Source organism: Talpa europaea (assembly GCF_964194135.1).
Source record: "Talpa europaea genome assembly, chromosome: 6".
Classification (NCBI taxonomy): domain Eukaryota; kingdom Metazoa; phylum Chordata; class Mammalia; order Eulipotyphla; family Talpidae; genus Talpa; species Talpa europaea.
In genome coordinates, this window is record NC_140072.1 from 114,720,242 (window position 1) to 114,742,049 (window position 21,808).

The 21,808-nt window shown below is 34.7% G+C and overlaps 1 protein-coding gene across 2 annotated transcripts in view; it reads right to left on the reverse strand.

The window, feature by feature from the left end:
- The window catches only part of KLF12 (KLF transcription factor 12), a gene marked incomplete at both ends in the record, with an annotated part of 279,428 nt that overhangs the window by 113,726 nt on the left and 143,894 nt on the right, over positions 1–21,808 (reverse strand). For both annotated transcript variants that reach the window (XM_084235699.1, XM_084235698.1), the window contains one exon: positions 19,564–20,110. In XM_084235699.1, coding sequence (XP_084091825.1) covers positions 19,564–20,110 — 547 coding nt within the window. The remainder of the gene's footprint in view (positions 1–19,563; positions 20,111–21,808) is intronic.

A 21,808-nucleotide genomic window follows, 5' to 3' on the forward strand; every position in this document is an offset into this window, starting at 1 on the left:
TTATTTCATCAGTAATGCACACAGGTGATGATTTCAGGCATTAATCCATGGTCTTTTCATTCACTTCTCTTATTTCACTTAGTTGGTCTTTTGCTCTATTTGCATTTTCAGGTTCATGGACTGGGTGGAAATAAATCTTTCAAGAAATAGATTGAGATCTGCTGTAAAAATTTTAAGTACCCACTGAATCATGATACTTGTAGGTGTTTCAGATACAAGAATACTTAAGAATAGGCAGAAAATCTACCTTGGACTCCATAGCTTCGCTTCTGCATCAGCTATGCTACATACCGTTAGTAGGCATGAAAATGACTTACCAGGGGGAAGGTTCCTTGCTAGTTTTAATGTAAAACATTTAAAAAAGGAACAACTTGGCAGGTACAACCACTATGGCACTCTTAGAACCATGTGGCTGTTGTTCTTCACCTCTCTTGAAATAGTTGGCTCTCTGGGTCTTATTTTAGATTATATTTAAACCCACAAATGAAAAGTAAGTCCTAGTATTTAGGAGTTATTTAATTCATGGTTTAGACATACTATTGGCCCTTGGAATTCTTGAAGCTATGTTCTAATATCATCGAAAATCCCATATATATGTATGTACACACATACACACACACACACACGATTCTACAACTTTCAAGACTGTTCTCTATCTTCATTGACGCTTTTGTCCTCTTAAAATTCTCTTCTCCCTTGACTTCAGGGATGAGTCCTTGTCTCCACCTCCCTCCCCTTAACACATTTCTATCCACTTATATATTTCTTGTGTGCACCTTCATCTCACATTCTAAAAAATGGTATTACAGTTTCCTCTCTCATTTTATTGGTTAGACACACACCCACAGACAGCCTTTCTGCCCAACAATTCACAAGTGTTATCGTGAGGTCACGGAGAGCACAAAGCACTGTAAGATGGATTCTGAACTGACTCCCAGTGTATGGGGTGCTACCAGGTTCCTTAGCAAAGCATATGCACTGCACAGCAGACTTCTGGGATGCTGGGAAAAGCAGAAACCATAGATGTTAGGTCCATGAAAGCTATGGCGTACTGCGTTAAAAATCATAGAATGAAACTTATCTTTTTGAGGGAAAACGGGGGTGCTGACTCTTGTCTTTCCAGTGCATTGCTTGACACTGTCCTATCCTGGGGATAGGACAAAAAATAACCTATAAATATCTTCAAGCCAAAGAGCCAGTGTGTCTACAATTGTTCGTGCATCAAGGGTTAAAGGACCAGTTGCTCATGTCCTCATTTTATGCCAACTCCAGATAGGAGCCTATACTGGGAGAGGTCGCGGAAGGCACCCTAGTCTTCTCTGCTAGCCTAACTTTAAGTGGGTTTACACTAACTTCTTGGTTTAGTGAGAAGACACGGTTTCTGAAGAAGTGAAGGGCTATGATGGAGGGTGAAGAGGTCCTGGGATTTTCTAGGCAAATGTCTTGCAGGTTGTGTAGTGCTTAGTCAACAGATTTAGGTGGTAAACAAACACAAAAATTTGCTATTGTTTTCTTTGGATATAGTGATATAAAAAATAAAGCCCAGTGACATTTATGTTTAGATAATTCTACAATGTCTCATACTCTAATAGTACACATTCTGAATATCTTCTATCCGATTTCCTTAACCAAAGGTCCAGTGTTAATTCAGCATTGGGTACTGGCTGTCCTTGAGGCCAAGCAGACATTTGAGAGGTCTGGATGGCTCATTACAAGGAATGGAGGTTCATAGCTAATGTAAGAGATTTTCCTATGTTCCCCCACATATGTGTACACTACCACATAGGTTGTTAGGGACCAAATCAACTCTTCAGTATTTCTATTCCTGTTTCTCTTTCATCAGCCCAAATTATGAAAATTGATTCTTTCCATTATCCTTTACATGCAACCATCCTTGATGTAAAAGAAAATATAGTTCTTTAACATATGGTGTTTGCTATCTCACAAACTTGCTCATGAAACTGAAATATTATTTAAAGCTTGTTCCTTGTGTCATATCATTTTAAGAAATTCCAAACTACCCTACAATTTTTTGTTGTCAATAATCTTTGTCATTCTTTAATTCTTTTGTAGTTAAGCTTTTGAGATTTCCTTTATGACTCATGTTTGACAATATCACTACTGTGTCTACCTACTTTTTCTCCTACATGGTTAAAAGAACTCACCATTTATGGTATTTCCTTCAGAACACTTAAAAAAGTGGAGTATTATAGAATTGGTTCTGTATTTTTTCCTTTTCTATAGCATCCTGGTGGCTCTCCATCCCATGCCACTTCTTCTGCTCTAACTATATTTACATCAATGAACAACAACCAAGACAGGTTTATTTTTATTAAAACTTATATACAATGACATCTTATTCAACAATTTGCTTATTTTCATTAAGTATTACATTTGAGATTTATTTATACTATTTTATTTTTGTAGAGTATTCCAATATCTAAATGGACCACTATTATCTATTCTCATGGTGATAGAAAATTAAGTGGTTCATAACATTCATTGCAACAAATGCTTCTGCAGGTGTCCTCACTGTATTTATCCAGGAACACATTTAAGGGGTATGCACATCATCAATTTTAGTATGTATTGTCAAACTGTTCTCCAAATTGGCTAAATAGTCAGCTAACACTCATACTGATGTATGAACATTCCATTTCCCCATACTATTAAAATAAGACATATCATACTGCTACTAGATTTTTAATTTTTTCTAAAATCATTTTCTGTACCTATTCACAAGAAGGATTTAGCATGCTACCACTAAACAATGAAAGTCCCACCTACTCCCTGTTCTTTTTCATTATATGCCTGAGTTTTAGTTCCTGTTTTGCTGTCAAGATTTAATTAAAATTTATCTTATATAGATATTTATATTTAAAAATGAGTCTTAAGATTACCTTCATTTTCAGGTTCTTTTTTCTTCTTTCAAAATTAGGTGATAAACTCAGTACTATGTATGAAACTTTTTTTATATTACTTTTAAATTTAATTTAGCTGATAACAGAATTCTAGGACATCTCAGTCTTTTGAAGAGACTACTGCATTGCTTTCTAGAATTTTTTGTTGTCAACAATCTTTGTCATTCTTTAATTCTTTTGTAGTTAAGCTTTTGAGATTTCCTTTATGACTCATGTTTGACAATATCACTGCTGTGTCTAGATGTGGTTTTATTTTTACTGACTTGTCTGTCCATATTCTAAGATTCATGACTTCCCTTAATTTACAAAATTCTTGGGTATTTCTCTGAACATAGCTTCTACGACTATTATATTCTGTCTATTATCTTATAGAAATCCTTTGAGATAAATTTGGAAACACTTCAATTCACATCTTTTGACTTCTTTCATGTATTTCAACTTTTCCTGTTTGCATTGTTTTCTGAGCAAAATTCCCGGTATCATCTTTCAACTCATATTCTCTTGTTGAACTTTCTTGACATGTGCCTGTTGCCCAAACAAGAAATATCCTAGATTTATTTTTCTCTTCATCACTGACATCCATTTGAACAATAAGCTCGACCCATCAATTTCTAGTTATACCACCGATACACAGGCCTTTAGGAATTCTCACCTGGATTTCTTAAAAATAGCCTCCTAATTTTTGTACCTTTCCTCTATTTTCACTACAATCAGTCCGGCATACAGATGTTTGAAAGCTACCATAATACCCACCTACTTACAAGCTTTCCTGTGTCTCCCTATAGCATTAGGAAACACTGACTTCTTAGTTTGGCACATAAGGCCTGTGGTAACCAGATCCACGAATACCCATGAAGCCTCACAGCCTTCTCATACACACCCTTCATTTGAACCATACTAGCATATCTACTTGTATCATCTACCTGTCTTTCAGGAGACACCATGCTCTTTCAACCTCCTAGGATTTAGTATCCTTTTTTTTTTTTTAAAAGTGCCTTTCATTCTTCATACCTACATGGATAATGCAAGTAACACATTCTTCTAAGAAACACTCTTCTCCTGAAGGCAAACACACACTTCCCAACCCCTGAGCCAAGTGCTCCTTCCTTTGGGATCTCTCTCTGTGGGTCTACACTGACATGCATTACACAACTCTACTCATTATAGCTTTTCTTTACCCACTTGACCCTGAGCTTCTTGTGGGCACTGTCTGTGCAATGCACATATAGCTAAATCATAACTGTGTGTCAATCAAATGAGTAAGTAAATAGAAGGGAATGTACTGGACCATTACAAGGTAAGCCAAAATGTTATATGAATGGAGATTTCTCACAAAATTTAATTTGATCTTATTAAAATAAGCAAGCAAGAAAATAAACGTGTGCTATAATCATGTCATTCATTCAAGTAATAATAAATATGATGTCTTTTCCCCATTTAATTGGCACAACACGGAATAAAATTCGCTAAGGTTTATAACAAATTAACTAATTTCATTTATTTTATAAAGTACAAGATCTAAGTGTTACCACTTGTTAATATGACTATATCTTATTACATATATGTGTATATATGGGTGTGTTCACATATATATTTAGAAGTATTTATATTTATATGCATGGGGAAGGGATTTATATTTATATGAATGCACGAAAATACCACCTACACATGCCATGATACCCATCAACTTTGGACAGCAGACAACCTACTTTTCCTCTCTGATTAACTTAGTAAAATAGTAAAAGAACTACAAAATAGTGGAAAGGATACTATATGAGATACTGAAGAAAAACAAACAAGCTCTTCCTTAAGCATATTCTAACATATTCGGATACCAGAATGTCACTGCATCATGAATTTGACAAGCATGCAAGGTCTCTCCAAATAAGCTTACCCCCTGACTGAATGATAACAACAAGGCTGATATTCCTTATATGTTTGCCAGAATCGGGTATGTAATAAATAATATTATCAAGTAGATTTAGTCTATGTTGGCTCATGCTTGCTATCTTTAAGGACTATTTGTTATTCTCACTGTTTATCATGCTGAAAAGTATAGAACACAGTACTGAAACATAGCTGTAAGCCCTTCAGTGGCTTATAAACTGTGAAAGTTGCAAACTCCCACTTAAATCAGATTATATAAAATTACACGGTTGAAACTAATTCAAGTTATAGTTGAAAGGGGATTTAGTTTTAAGTATGAGGGAGTTATTATGATGATTAACATACAAAATGATCACCACTGGTCAAGAAAGGAAAGAAATGGATGTTAATAGTTGTCTTATTTGCAGGGTGGATAATGAGATCATAAAACACATAATTGGAGGTTATACTATTTTGATTACTGTAGATTATACCAATGGGCACAACAATGCCACTAAGCAGTACATCAACAGCTAGTGCTCATTTGTTACATGATAAATGGATTGTGGTCCATTATAACCATGACATTGAGAACATGCACGAAAATACCACCTACACATGTCATGATACTCATCAACTTTGGACAGCAGACAATCTACTTTCCTCCCTGATTAACTTATAAAATAGTAAGAGAACTACAAAAAAGTGGAAAGGATACTATATGAGATGCTGAAGAAAAACAAACAAAAACTGGAAAATGACAGATCTTAGTACAAAGTAATTTTCTGTAACCAAATACACATTTTATGGAATTTGTTTTCCAATTTTGAAGAAGGCATTTCTGAACATCTGCTATATAAGCTAGGATAATTCTAAAACTGTAATGTTATAATGATTATTCGCTATTAGCTAGTGTTCAGAATTTTATTGAACTCATTAATCTAAGAAAAATAAATATAATTATAACAGTAATAATAAATGCTGGCTGTATTTTCATTTTGTGGTTTTCCCTTGTGTTTTTCTGAAACTAATCATTACCAGAATAAAAGAAGATACAACAGGCATGTCTGTTTTGTGCATGTCCATCTAACCAATTCTCTGCTCAAGAGTGCTTGAGGCAGGGACCAGATATGTCTAAAAATGACACAGATGTCTATCTCTGAAACCCAGTGAACCACACTTTGACAAAAATCCCTGGACCTAGAAATGTTAACCTATAACTTGAGGCTACTGAGGATGTTGTTTTTAATGCTACTCGATGTTGAAGAAATGGAAATACATAGTATATAGCATGAAGTCAATGTTTAGAAACAAAGAATTACTTCATGCAACATGTATATATTATATAAGAAATCTACTGTACATCTAGGTGTCATATACAATAAATTTCAAAACGCGACAAAAGGTAAAATGACATAAAAATGCAATATACTAATTTGAGGAAATATGTAGTTAGGCTATTTAATATTGACACATTCTCTAGAAAACTAAAGGATAGCCTTTTCAAGCACCAAGCTGAAGTATAGTAAGTGGCTTGTGTATTAAAAAGTGTTAATTTTATTTAAAGCTACACTACTATTAGGCTGTGGTTTTATAAGGCACAGATGTCACACAAGTCTCAGTTTTCTTATCTGTGAGAGACGGGCAATAATATTTATTCACTGATTATTTTAAGACTGAAAGATAATGTATGCAAAATACAAAGAACATACAGGTATTCAATGCAGGTTAATTATTTAAATGATTTTTAATAAATATCTTCATAAGATTTATTACATACTTTGTTGCTTAATTCAAATAGACTGACTATAATTTAACCTGTCTTTCATTACTAATGGTCATTATTTCAAAAGCAATTATTATGCTGTAATAAAGTATTATCTCCAAGGACTAAAGAGCTGTGTAAGCCTATTTACTCCAATCCCAAAAGGCCTTACTGTGATTTTTCCAAGTTCTTATTTTAATAATAATTTTGACACCTTCTTTGTTGGCAGCCACTTTTGCCCTTTAGTGTACCTACAGAAAAAGGCAGTTTCCTAATTTGGGTGGGGGGTTAATACTCAAGAATCTCAGGGGGGTATCTAGCATCTGTAGATTGCTAATGCAGTCACTAGATTTTCTTTTACTAAGTAAAACTACAATATTGAAATGCTACAATTTTTTGTGGCTATTGGGAATACATAAAATACCTGTCGAGATAACATTTTATGGATCCCAAATGATAAACATAAACATGGAAAAATAATATTCTCATCCATTTTACCTTTTCCATTTTTCATTCACTCTTTCTCTCTATTCACAACTGGAAAATCATATTCACAAAGATTCCAAGGAGTATGTCTACACTATGAGTTAGCAGGTTTTCTCTTTCAGAGAAGGATCTCAGATACTCTCCTTTAAGTAATTCACCGTATGTGTCACACATGCAATATATGTTTTCTGTCCTATGCAACAGATGTTTGGTGCCTTATAGCTTATATGCAATTCAGTAAAACTATATTTCACCCTCACCACCCACTCTTTTCCGGTGGAATATGTCTACTTTCTCAAAGTAGCAGCACCTTATGCTTCTTACCTTTCACCTCAAATGCCACCCATTTGATCTTCATTTTAACATATGCCTTCCTCCAGGGTTTAATTCATGTTCTTTGGGGATTTGCAGCCTGGTGCTTTAGAAGGTTTCCTCTGTTTTAAAGGGCTCTGTGTTTACAGAAGACTGACTTAAAACATCTACTCCTTTGGTCATACATTGATGTCTAGGGAGCCCTTGGATTTAACACAACAAGATTAAAAAAATGCAATCACATAAATTACAAATCCTTGTAAACACATAAAGATTTGAAACAATTCAGACAAAGCTGTTTTTGACTTCTGCTTGGGTTTGCCTAATATACCTTGAAGATTAGAGATTTGAAGGAGGAAACCAAATCTTTGTTTTATGGCTGCAAGAAATGGACCCACCGTGGTAAAGATGTCATTTATTCTTTCTCACGAAGAGACATGCACTGCACAGTGCAAATAAAAGAAGCATTTTCCTTCTATTTAGGGTTTGTTAGATGAAATTTATGTTTTTAAGATGCAGTGCAAATACCAAAAACTGATTGTACTGTTATCAGCTTTTAAATCAAAACAGCTTGCTAGCTGGTAAGGACAGGAGAACTGGTCGATTTATTTCATAAAACTTTATGTACAAAGAGACAGTGTCTATGAGCTTAATGGAGAGAATATAGAGTCTGGAGGGGTAATTTTTATTACAATTTATAGTGGGATTATCCATACTCCACAGTTTTTAGATTTTATTGAGATTTTATGGTACTATGATGCTGACACAGTTAACTGCAGTGGGGCAGGAGGTGTAATTTGTTTTACTCTGACTGGGAAGTGAAATTGGCATTACTATTATATATGAGAAACCCAGCAGACTCTATTAATTACTTGGCCCCAATCAAAGTCATTTATCCTAGTTTCACAGGCAAAACATTTTACCTGTGAGTAAAAGAATAAATAAGAACTGACTATAGTTTTCATATAGCAGTGTCTTTTCAGTAAGACTGTTTGGAATCCATAACAATATTTTTCATCCACAGGGGTTCAATTCCATAAATTATTAAAACTTAAATCATATCAAACATCCATAATGTGCCACCAAATATTATTTTTAATATTATTACTACAAAATAAAACAAACCAAAACAGCATACTCAAGAACACTAAAGAATTATTTGAGGGCCTGATGACATAAAATAGTAAAAGCTTTTGGGAATATTTTTCACTTATTCTGGAAACATCATTTACTGTGACAACGGTTAAGTAAGGAGGCAAAGATATCACTATAGTGCAATACAATTATATGCTATAGGTTAAATTCTCCTATGGTATATGTTAATATATTTGAGTGAAATACATTAAACCAAGAGAAGATATTACATATATATTGGAAAGTTCATAAGATGAAAATAGTGCTTTGTAATTTATCATACACCTTTTTAGAAAAGATGGTAAATAAACCAGATTATTTTTGCAGAGGGGAAAAAAGGCCTTCCAGGACAAGAAACTACATGGAAAAGACAAGAGTTGTTATCATGAAAAGCCATGGAAATGGTGTCAAAGGAGGACAGGATACATATGTGGTGGAGTGGCAACAGATTGTGGTGAAAGGGTGGTAGGAATCAGACTCTGAGGATCCCCGCTGGTTATCACTTGTTCTTGCTTTGTTTACTTCATCTTAGGAAAGTTCCTTTTCTGGCCAGGGTTTAGAATGGTCTAACAACACTGACACAGAATTCCTAAGCATCTAATCCAAAACATTGCACCTGCAGCAAGCTACAATAATTCATTCATCTCTTCTTTCAATAAATATTAAATGAGCATTTACTAGTGTCAGACACAATGCAATGTTTTTGGAAAAGAGTAGCTAATGAGGCTTAGGTGAACTTTGGGAGACCCCAAACTATTTTATCCTAAGAATGAAGATTTATAACAATACATACCATGTAATATAAGCAACTACCATTTTTGTCAACCATGGAACTTAATTTTATTATAAGTCATCCCAGTCCTGCTAAATATATTTCTCTTTCTTTCTAGAGAACTGAGAAATCAATTTATGTTATGGGATTATCTTTCTAATTCTACTCTACAAGTCCCTATCTATTTCTTTAATATTTTATTTTATATAATTCTTACATCATTTTTCGTCTTTGTACAATGTATGCATTTCATTTTGGTTATATTCCCCATACAATTGCACCTCCCCCTTATTTTGACTCTAGTTCTTCCTCTCCCTGCCCCTCCCTATTCTCCCCCCCCCCCCCCGTAGTGTATCTCTGGTTTATAGTTGCTTGTTGATTTTGATTATTACTTTGCATTTGCATTGATTAGTCTTTTTCCTGGTCTCTTATTTAGGTTTTCTAAATTCCTGCTATGAGTGAGACCATCCGGTATTTTTCTTTTTCTTCCTGACTTATTTCGCTGAGCATGATCCCTTCCAGCGCCATCCATGTTGCTGCAAATTGCATGTGTTTATCTTTTTTGAATATTCCATGGTGTATATGTACCACATCTTCTTGATCTAGTCATCTATTTTTGGGCATTTGGGTTGTTTCCATATCTTAGCTATTGTAAACAGTGCTGCTATAAACATAGGGATGCAGGTGCCCATTGGAATTACTGTTTATGTATCATTTGGGTAAATAACCTAGGAGTGGAATTGCTGGATCATATGGAAGCTCTATGTATAGTAGTTCAAGAAATCTCCACATAGCTCTCCATAATGGCTGGACCAGTTTGCACTCCCACCAGCAGTGCAGGAGAGTTCCTTTTTCTCCACAACCTCGCCAACATTTGTTGTTGCTAGTTTTTTTAATATGTGCCATTCTCACTGGTGTAAGATGGTATCTCATTGTAATTTTGATTTGCATTTCCCTGATTACAGGTGATGTTGAACATTTTTTCATATGCCTGTTGGCCATTTGCATTTCCTCTTCAGAGAAGTTTCTTTTTAGCTCTTCTGCCCATTTTTTGTAAGTCCCTATCTATTGACAAGTCAGTTATTCTGATAAATTTTCCAAGGGTTACTCCCAATTACCCAGCTTCACCAAATTCAGCTTTTGTCTTCCCATGACATAACTCTCCATTTTTCATTTATATTTTTCTCTATGATGATGCACAACAAACATATTAATCAGTAGTGCACAAGTTGCATAATTGTGCTTATTCAACATCATATTTCCCTAAAAAACACAATCCATAATTACAAAAAAAAAATCACAGCACAGGTACACAAAAATTAGTGGTATGTCAGTTAAAGAGAAGTCAAATGCAAATGGACAAGATGTGAAGAAGGAAACATGGGTAGAAGTAACTCTATACTTCCTCATCCTAGGACAATTTAGGTGTTTTTATTTACTTTCCTATATTTGAGCTCTAGAAATAAAGTAGATACAAAGTAGGTAACTTAGGTTTCAAATTCAGGCTCACAGTTTACTCAAAAGGGGCAATTCACTACACTGGCTTATAGTTCCTCTCCCACTCTTTCATGGTTTTAAAATTCAACCACTAGATGGCAGTACAAAGACCATCATTTTTAATAAGATCGCTTAGGTCCATAATACATCATCTCTGAGACAGGTAATTTGGTGAGATGTGGAAGAGAAAGAAGAGTCAAGAGTCAGAAAAAAGTAGACTGGTGAGGGGTGGAAGGAGGGAGAAATGGATAACTAGGGGAAGGAAAAGGCAGTGAGGAGACAGAGTAAAGAAGGCAGAGCCAACAAAGGTATTTTGAGAAAGGAGAAGAGAGAAGGGCTTGAATTAAAGGTTACAGAACTCCACTGTGGTCTCTTAAGTATTTTGGGGCAATAATCACAATAATAAAGACATATTTCAACGTAAGTTATCTCTCAATCTCACACACACACACACACACACACACACACACACACGGTACCATATCTGCATGCATGTCAATAGGTTGCCAAACAAACATTTTATGATATAATCCCTACTTAAGTGGTACTCTTAGATATTTTTAATCTACTCCATTCTATTCAATTTGCTTCTTGCTAATTATGAGCTACTAAACTGATTTCAGGATTTACTAAAAGGAAAATAACATGTTGTATAATATTGCTTTAGAAAATGGTAAACTATAGCTGCCTTTTAAGAAGAGTTATTTAAAAATTTGTCACAGTTGGGAGTAGGAGACATTCCTGGTCATATAATTGGTCTATAAAACATTTGTTGAATAAATGAACTAATTAATAGGAAAGATGTGAAGCCACCTGGTCATGAAACACACACACAACTGGCTGATGTTCAAAGCAGTATTTCCTGCACATAAAAGTGGCTGAAGAAAATCTCAGGTATGTGATTATTTCTTGGTAAATTGGTAACTCTTATTTATTAATAGACAAATATAAATTTATTCTTTCCTAAAGAACACAAAGGAGAATGCCAGTTAATCAAAGTCTCCATTAACAACAGAAAAGAAAGAGAAAGAGCTCAGAAAATAGTGACATAGTTTGGTATAGAGAAAGAATTACTATTGAGGGAATTAAAAAACAAACAAAACCAGGAACAGAAACCACAGCCAGGGAGTTGTAAATAATTAAAAAGCCAATTTAAAATAGTGCCAGCCAGGATTTTAAGACCAAGTTTCCCTCTTGGATCTTATACACTTCCTTTTTTTCATTTATTTCTACTCAGTCTTAAGAGTCACTGGGTAAAATGCCCATATGCTAAATATATACATTGGGGTATATGTATATCCAGGCTGATGCCTGAAGGTTTCTTATAACTCTTTATGTTCAAACATCAAAATAATTCCATAAATACCTGCAATCTAATATGTAAAATATTAATTTCCTTGTAGCATAACAGCACCTGTACTGTTTGAAATTAGCTTTACATATAAATAGAACATTTATTTCAGGATAGAAAAAACTCATTTTTAAAAAAATGAATCTATAAAGTTAATGAAGGATATTTCAAAATTCAAATATGTAATGTTCAATGTATTAAATATCAGAGAAGGGCCTCCCCTGGTGGCACAGGCAGTTGAGCGCTGCGCTGCGAAGTTGTCCGCAGCCTCTGCAGCGCTTGTTCGATCCCGGGCAGCCCGCGAGGGTCCCACATGGTGAAGCAGACCTCTCCTGTCTCACCTGCTGCTCCCCTCAGCAGTGTGTTTTGGTCCATCTGCCTGTTCTGTTCCTCACTCTGTCTCTGGTGAATCCTCTCACCCTCCCACGCATCTGGCCTGTACCCCAGTTCTTGTATAAACAAATAAATCTTTAAAAATAAATAAACAAATAAATAAATATCAGAGAAAACTGTTTCAAGTGTGATAACAATGAATGTAGAAACTATGTAAGAATACTATATTGGTAAAATATCACATTTAACCATGTATTTATTTAAACATACATTATATCTTTTTATTATAGGAAAAATTGTCTTAACAACTTAAAATAGCATGCTAGCTATAACTTTGTAGTAGAATGAGTACCAAGTTCATTTTGCTAAACTCTTGCCTTAGTTATTCTATTTAATAAATGGCTGTGTCTCTTGTATAGATCCTCACTTTAATAAAATCTGAGTGAAGTATCATCTCTCAATTAATTAGATCCTCTCTTACATTCATACTTACTCCCTTTTCTCTTTATTCACCTTTTGTACTTTTATGTGCTTTAAGTGTGTGTGTGGGGGGGAGCCAATTAAAATCATTCCTTGATATTTTTCACTTACAAGGAGTTTACCAAGATTTCTCTCTTTGCTAATTCTCTTAGAATGATATAATCTGTCTCCTCTCAGAGGCAGTTATTGTCATCACGATTTAGAATAACCCAGCTAATGCCAAATGAAGAAGAATTGACAGACAGTAGGTATTTCAGATTAATCAAGAGTATAATAACCAATTTTAGGGTGGAGTCTAGTCAATGACTTGTATATGCCCAGAAGTGGAAAAAAATGCAGACAGAGTTCTATGCCATGTAGAAAATCAGATAAAAACAAATAAAAATGGCCAATATAATTGTATAAAATAGAATGTTCTGAACTATTTAAAATTCCATTTTTCATAAACTTTGCCTCACTATTTAACAGGTCCCTGACTTTGTTTTCTTATGATAACAATCAAGTCCTATCAAAGTCTATATTTAAGAATAAAAAAAAAAAGTCAAAACACTCCTGGTCCCACTTCCCAGTAAGCAACATTAACAGACACAGAACATTAATAACATTCTTTCACAAGAAATTCAAATACCAAATTAAAATATGAATCTATACCAAGTAGTTCTCATACTCAAGCATCAGCAGAACAAATTCAGGAAAGAAAGCTCTGATAGTTCAATTATTCAAGAAATAAAGGCTACCATACACACAAAGGATAGTTCAGCTACCCCAAACTATTCTGGTCCTATGGATAGATGATACCAGGATTCCACTGCATGCGGAGTTACAAGAGGACAGTCAGTAGTGTGTAAGATAGCTATAAGGAGCAAGCCTGTGATAAAATAAAGCATGACCTGAAATAAGACATTGTTAATAGCAACAAGAAGGAGAGCTGACAAGAGAAGCATACTGGTAAAACAAAGAGATTTGAAATGAGTTTCTTGGAAGCAAAACTACAGTTGCATTCTATGGTCAACCCCCAAACCAGCTTTGCAGCAATCACTGCAAAGGCCATATTTCCCTTTACAAAAATAAATGCCACAGGACTAAAAATACACTTGTGGCTTCTTCCTGTAGGCTGCTGAGAAAAGCAACAGCCTGTAGGAAGAAAATGGGGTGTGAGTATTTCAAACTTGCCCACGGCCACATCCTTTGAAACTCCTGAATGAGTGCTATGAAATTAAGGTATATTTTTGGAGCATTCTTCACTTCATCTAAATATAATGAGGAAACAACACTCCTTTAAGAGATGACCAGAGAAATTACATGCCCTAATGGGGTTGGTTCTTTAACAGCTCTAACCAGGCATTTTGGGGGCAAAGTACTTTGTACTGCAGGATTTAATTGCATAATTGCTCTAAGTCAGGAACAATACCCATATGACCTAGAATAAGTTATTTTTCAAGTATGACACCATTACAAGAAAGTATAAGGCAATAAGTGTTTTATAAAATTCTGGTAGAGTGGGCTACTGAAATTGCCCACTTGAAATTGGGCTATTTGAAATCTAGGCAATTGTTACATGACAGTCACAGAGCTATTTGCTGGGTTATGGGTGACTAGGAAGAGGGCAATAATGGGGCATGGAAAAGAAATAACAGACCATGTACATAAGCTAAAAATAAGTGGGGCAGTGGTTAAGGAAGAAAACCTGATTGCCACCAGGTTTGAGCCTCCTTCCTGGGCATCAAGGTGATAAATCTGTTCCTCTAGCTACATGGAAAAGGACCAGTTTAGGTATGGGAGGGAGGAGATAAGCCTATTTATTTTAGTTCTTTATTTGTATTTTCCCAGGCTGGTTATGGGATTGTGTTTTATGTATTCTGAATTTTCTAAAATATAATCTCAATACTCAGAGATTAAAATATGTCTTAAATTACAAGTGCAAATTATTTTGAGTTTATGTATTGTTTTGAATTATTCTATATATTCCATTTGGTGATGAATGAGAAATGTCTGGTCTTACATTTGTATTAACCCAAGTATCACTTTTATAATTCTCAGTTATCCAAGGTTTACTTAACTTTTACTTATCTGCTTTTCCTTGTCAATCCAAGATTATCTTCTGTTTGTGCATTTCCTTTCATTTTCTACTTTATCTTTTTTCCTAAAAACGCCCATCTAAAAAAGTGACTTTAGAATTCAGAGTAATTACTGCAAGATGTAGGTTACTTTCACAGTAAAAGAACAAGCAATGCAATTAAGGACTTTGCTTCTATAATTTTTCCCTTTCCAGAATTATCCATTTTCAATTCTCTACTGAATTTCTCTTAACAGCATACAAATAAGCTATACTAACACCCTCTGTTAATAAAATCTCTCCTTTGAGAACCTAAATGCATCTCAAGCTATCATTTCATTTCTCTACTTTACTTTGCAGTAAAACTACTGTAAAAGGAGTTGTGTAGACTACCTTTCTTCACCTTCCATTTGAATATAAACTGCACCCAGTCCTTTCCCTACACCTCTCCAATGCCATAAGACTTGGCAGTGTCACCAAGAAACTCTCATCAAATGCACAACAGTCAGTCTTCCTTTTATTTGCCTACATGGCAGCATTTGATTCAACTGACGATGACCTTTTTAAAACACCCTCTCCTTGCAATCTCCTTAACATTAACTCTCTTACCTCACTAGCACAGCAGAAGGAAGGTAGGAGACTCCTAAGCATCCCCATTCTTGCATTGAAGGGCTAATGAACCAGGAACAACTTTGCTTGTCATCTGTTATGACCTTTTATGCTTTTGTGCCACTAAATAACCGTTAAAAAATGCAAAAGACAAACTCCTGAAAATCTACCAAAAACTTCCATAGGCTGGACTGAAATTTTTTTAGGAGGGCAAATAATCTCTTTCAGGTCCTATGCATAAATAATATGTCTCAGGTTCAACAATATCAAAAAGGCCAGGCCAGTCCACTGGCTATTCCGGCGACATAGAAAGCACTCCCACTCAGCACCACCACTTTGGGGGTCAAACTCTCACTGTGTCCTTTTGGTGTAATAGGAAAATGTCTTTTTCTGAGAGACCTTTGAAATCCCCCCTTCCACAACTCTAGGTAAAAATATTAATTCAAGGCTGGACTGAAATTCAGTGTCCTAACTAACAACTTGCCATTCCTTTAGACCAAAGGTTTATAAAGACTTGGCTGAAGTTCTATCCTCATTAAATTAGAAAGCATTTTCCCATCACTGTGTGTCAGTGAAGCATGCTCACATGGAACTTTCATCCAACCACATGCCCAAATCCTAACCATCCTTCTGAACATCTTAGTAAAACATCTCTTCCAACCATGTATAACACCCTCCATGAAATTACTTTTGTCAATTACTTCATTCTCTGCTATTATAATTAAAGCCTCTCCCCTGGGCAAATCCATGGCTTGTCTATGTTTTAATCCAACTCTGTTCACAATTATCAGTTAATTGTGTGATCTTTTTATTTCATGTCATTATCTCCCAGTAGTTATAAGTATTCTGAGATAGAAACAGCAGCTGTCTTGTTTCACATTGGATCCCTGGTGACCATAAAATGCCTGATATATGATAGATGTTCAACAAATACTTGAATGGGCAAATGACTCACTTCACATAATAAGCTACCTTAGACATGAATGTGGACAGTCACAATCTTTTGTGTAATGTGACATATGAGGTAATCTATTCCTCTACTAGAGACCAGATGTTATACCAACTTTAAAAGTCACTAGCTAGTGCAATCATTTACATTTATGAGTTAGTTTTGTATTTTTATTATTAGCATTTTGAAATTTCAACTTCTCTATCATATTTCTTCTTGCTCAGACATACAAGTCCTAGGTGGAAATGGAATAGAGACACCCTTTATCCCTCAGCCATTTTACTGCTGGCTCAGTGCCCAGCCACATACGTGCAAAAATAAAGACTTGAGGAATTACTAAAATACCCTTTCCTTTATTCATCCAATAAGGTAGGCAGTCCTCCTCCACTAGACACTTTTACCATCATCTAAGTAATCAATTAAATAATAAAGTAACTTATAAAATGCTATAGCAATATTTGTAGAATATGGTGATTGTAAAAACTTAATACAAACTAATAAAAATAGAAAATACGGGCTGTTTCCAGACAATTTTTTATACCAACCTCTCATGCTTTATAAGTTGTTACAATAACAACTTTATTTATAGATGTATTTTTTTTTTCAGGTAACACTGGTTTACAATACTATCTATGATTCAGAAGTACAAGTTCATACTTCTTCAGATGTTATGTGTAGTAACAATTTGGAGAAGAACTTCCACATCAAATTCTTGGGCAGTTTTTCATTTTTTAGATTAAATAGGTTCTGTTTCCAGGCTCAACTTTCATAAGACAAAAAAAAAATTTCTGGAACATTATTGTATTAGGTATTTTGGCAAGATATAATAAAAATAAATAATTGTAAGAAATACTGAGTTGATGATTGCTAGATATTTACCCATAAGCTCTTATGCAATCTTACCAATAATCTTCAAGTATAGATGTTATTATACCCATTTTATTCTTTGAAAAAATGAAGATTAGTGCGATGAAATAACTTCCCCAAGTCCAAAGAAGTAAGTGAGAGAACTAGGATTTTAGTTCATACATTTTTGATCCCGAATCTCATGCTTTCAATGTCTATCTCACAGTTTACTGGTTTACGACTACATAACTTCCTATTCTTGATACAAGAAAACTACTGTGTGAAAAACATCACATGAAACTAACAAAAATATTCATGCAGAGAACAAATGACTGCCTGAGTTTTAACAAACTTCTCCTGCAAAGACATAGTTCCCAGAAAATTCAATTTTGACAATGTAAAGTTTAAGCTACATACTTTAATTAAAAATAAGCTCACCCATAAAATGATAATGGCAAAAAGGAGATATTTCTTGTTTCCTAAATTAATAATTCCAAATTATAAGGAAACAAATCAGGAACAGCATTAAAATCTTAACCAATCAACTTTATAGTAAAGTAGCATTTCCTATAAGTAGTAATCACAAAAAAAGATTGGATTCTAGTGTACACATATATATATGTGTGTATACATATAATGTAAAATATGAGGTTATATTTTTGCTATTAATACATAATTCTTAGAAAATTTATTAACACAACTATAAATTAGAAAAGAAGATACCTAATGTGATCTTCAGTATTATTCAAATGAATTAGCTCATTTTTCCTCCTAAGTATTATTAATATCAAAGAGGGTTCAGTTAAGGTAAAATCCAACTAAGGGCTTCCTGATTCTCCTTTTTCTTCTAATTTTTCATGACGAAGATGGTGGGGCTAGTTCCCAGACTTTGTCTGGTTATCTGGTAAGCACAAGTCTTCCTCCATTTGCAGTACACTGTGAATCATGACATTTTTCACTTGGTAAAACTGGGAAGATGAAATTTACTTCATGTGTTATGAAAAAATTTACTGCAGATACAATAGTAACTTGTCAAAGGTGAATGCACAAATTTTTAGTATTTGTTTGCAAATATTTCTCTAAGTTCACAACCAAATGTTGATTCTGTGTATTGAATCCCTATCTCCTATAGGGACTAAAACAACCATGTTTTACTAGCATTTTGTGAGAAGGCAGTGTTTTATGTGTTCATAGATGGCATTTAATTATTTGATAAAGTAAGATTATATCGAAGCAATATACCATAAGTCTTAATTCATCACTGTTTCTAGACTTTGAAGATAAAAGACATACATATGTATTCAGATTAAAAGAAGGAGCTGATTATTTAGGCATTGCACATTTGTGTGGAAGGGTAGTTAAATTTTTAGATGCATGAGAAGGAGAAAACAAAATCAACAGCATGAAGCTAATAAGATTCCTTCTAGTAAACAATGGGAAAAAATAAGAATATAGAAATCGAAAAATAACTTCAAAATCAGCTTTATAACTATCATATGTAGTTAAGTAACTAGATATTATTACATATAGTCATGTAACAAAATATCTTCCCCTCTTGTAAACCCTAAAAAGGTTTACAAGAATAACTGTTACTTAAAATGATAGTACTTAGTCTTCTACGAAGATGAACTACATATATTTTGCAGCCAAATGCCTAACTTCAAAATTATGTTAATGGCAACTTAACTGACAAAAGTGAATGATCAGAATCCAAGTCCTGCAACTTCATGGCATTTTTATATGACTGTCATCCAAATAAGCTCCAGTCTGAACAAACAACAGAATAAACATCCTGATTCACTTTTAAAAATGTCATAATGGTTAATTTTTATGAGGGATTTATGCATTTATATTGCATAAGCAGTTACACTAACTACAGAGTGTCCTCATTGAACTTATGGAGGTAAGCATAATTACGCAAATTTAGATAACTGAATTCTGACATTAAATGACATAATACATCACAATATATCAAGAGAGTAAAAAATACTGAAGAATATACCAATATAAATATAAGGTAGTTCTTACTAAACTGTGAACTACTCAGTGGTTGATCAGCCAATGTCTCTGTGCTCTGCATAGGATCTCTTTGGATGGAGTATTTTTGTATACTGCTGAGGGTCTGCACACCCAGTGAAGTTACCTGTAGGGTTGCAATAAATCAAGGCTTCACTTGTCTCTCTTACCTTTGCCATGGCTTCTCCCATCCTCCAGAAGCGGCACTACAATAGTGTTGTTCACATTTCCGGGTGACCGCACAGCTGTGTAGACAACAGGCACCGACTGTACCACCACAGGGATGCGGTGAACATGACTCAGTTTGTTAGACTGTAAATTCATGGGACTTGAAGGCGGTACAGGGTGGATAATGTGCAAAAATTGCTGGCCTCCCACACCAGATGCAGAAGCAACAAGGGGCCCTGGAGTTAATACTGTTGACGAAGATGATGCTGAAGAAACCGATGTTATAACAGTTGGGGATGAGGCTGGACGACTAGAAGACGATGAAGATGTTGAAGTTGAAGAAGGTGAGGAGGCAGACGCTGTCATGGAAACTGGGGAGGATGAAACGGCGGTGGGAGATGTCCTGGCTTTGTTGATTGACAAGTCCACTGGCTCAGTTTGTGTTTGGAAGTGATCTACAGATAACGAGTCCTCTGGGGGCTCCCCTTTCACATTATTTAACAACAGGGGAACAGCTTCCATATCGGGGTAGTTGTGGACGTTTGGAGACTGTAGGGAGAAAAATGGAACACATTGATCTGTGTTAATAACATATTTTAAAAGATGCTTGATTTATTAGTTGAATGCTTGTTTTTCTCGTATTGCTATGGGGCCTTAATACATTTTCCAAATATTTGAAGGATGGCTCTGCTACAGTTATCAGGATTAACATTAACAGTGCAAAAGTATAAAAGAAATTAAGACAAGAACATTGCCAGAGAGACGTTTACATCCTCCTAGGAAAGACAGACATATATTGCTAAAAACCAATGAAATATGTGCTTTATGTATGGTGGAGAAAAAAGGCCATAAACATCTAAAAATGCTTATGGGTTATTTTACAAAACCCTCTAAAAGACAAATTCAGATTGCAAAGTATTATTTACTTAAAACTATATAAAACAACCTATTTAATTAAAAACATTTATTTTGTTGGTTTGACTCATTACCACATTTAGGAGTCTCGATATTCCCAGTTACAGGCCAATGGGACTTTTGGATAACTTAAAATACACTTTGCCAGCTCTAAAATTTGAGAATTTCATGATTGTCATCCTTATTAAACACTATTATAATCAGATCACCTGGTTTACAATAAATAACTGGGGAAACTCACTGTGACATTTCAACTTTCCTATCTGCTCCCTATCTGTGGCTGCAAGAGCTACCACACAATTCTCATTATGAGCATTAAAGAGAACATAAAGTTCTCCAACCTCCCACACCTGGTTACTAAATTATTCAGTACAAATCCTTTCTAACAATTGCACTATAACTTAACTCTTAGTGATAACATTTTATCCCCATGAATAGAATTACCATATCAGATAATTTGAGTTATTATTTTAGGAAAACCTGTTGGGGAAATTTAAATTATCTATGACTGTTTTGTTTAAGATAAAAATAAAAATTTTACCCAAGGTCCCCTTCATCCTTTTATGTTTTAAATTCATTTCATTTTTTTTTAAAGGTTTATTTATTTATTTATACAAGCACTGGGTACAGTCAGAAGTGCATGCGGGTGAGAGAATTCACCAGAGCCAGAGCGGGGAGCAGAACAGGCAGACTGACGAAGTATAGTGCTGAGGGGTGCAGCAGGCGCCAAAGAAGAGGTCTGCGTGCCATATGGGACCCTTGCTGGCGGCTGGGGATCGAATCAGCGCTGCAGAGGCTGTGGGCAGCTTCGCAGCCCAGTGATAAACTGCTATGACACCGGGGAGGCCCCCTTTTATGTTTTAATGAAAAAATGTATAATGATAGTTATTATTATTAGAAAGATTCTAAGATTCTACTCAGACTAAAGTGTTATTACTGCACATGAATATAATTCATTCTTATACTTAGTTACTCTTAAATTCAACAAATATTTATAGAATGCCTTCTTCCAAAGCCCTAAATGGCCCATGAATTCCATTAGCATGTATCAGTCTAGCCTTACCAGAAAGAATTAGATTACAACAGATTTTGGTTATATCAAATTTGACTAGGTTAACATAGACAGTGTTCTGTTTCATCAAGACCAACAACTTTTTTCAGCTTTATTATGGTATCAGAACAACAATGCCTAAAATTATATTAAATTGGCTCGTTTCATTCTTTGTTTAATAAAAGATTTTGCATTGCTATTACTCTAAACTTGAACATACAGTTAAAGGAACAAAATATGTTGCCTTAAAACCCTTCTTTATAGAATATAAATTATAGCTC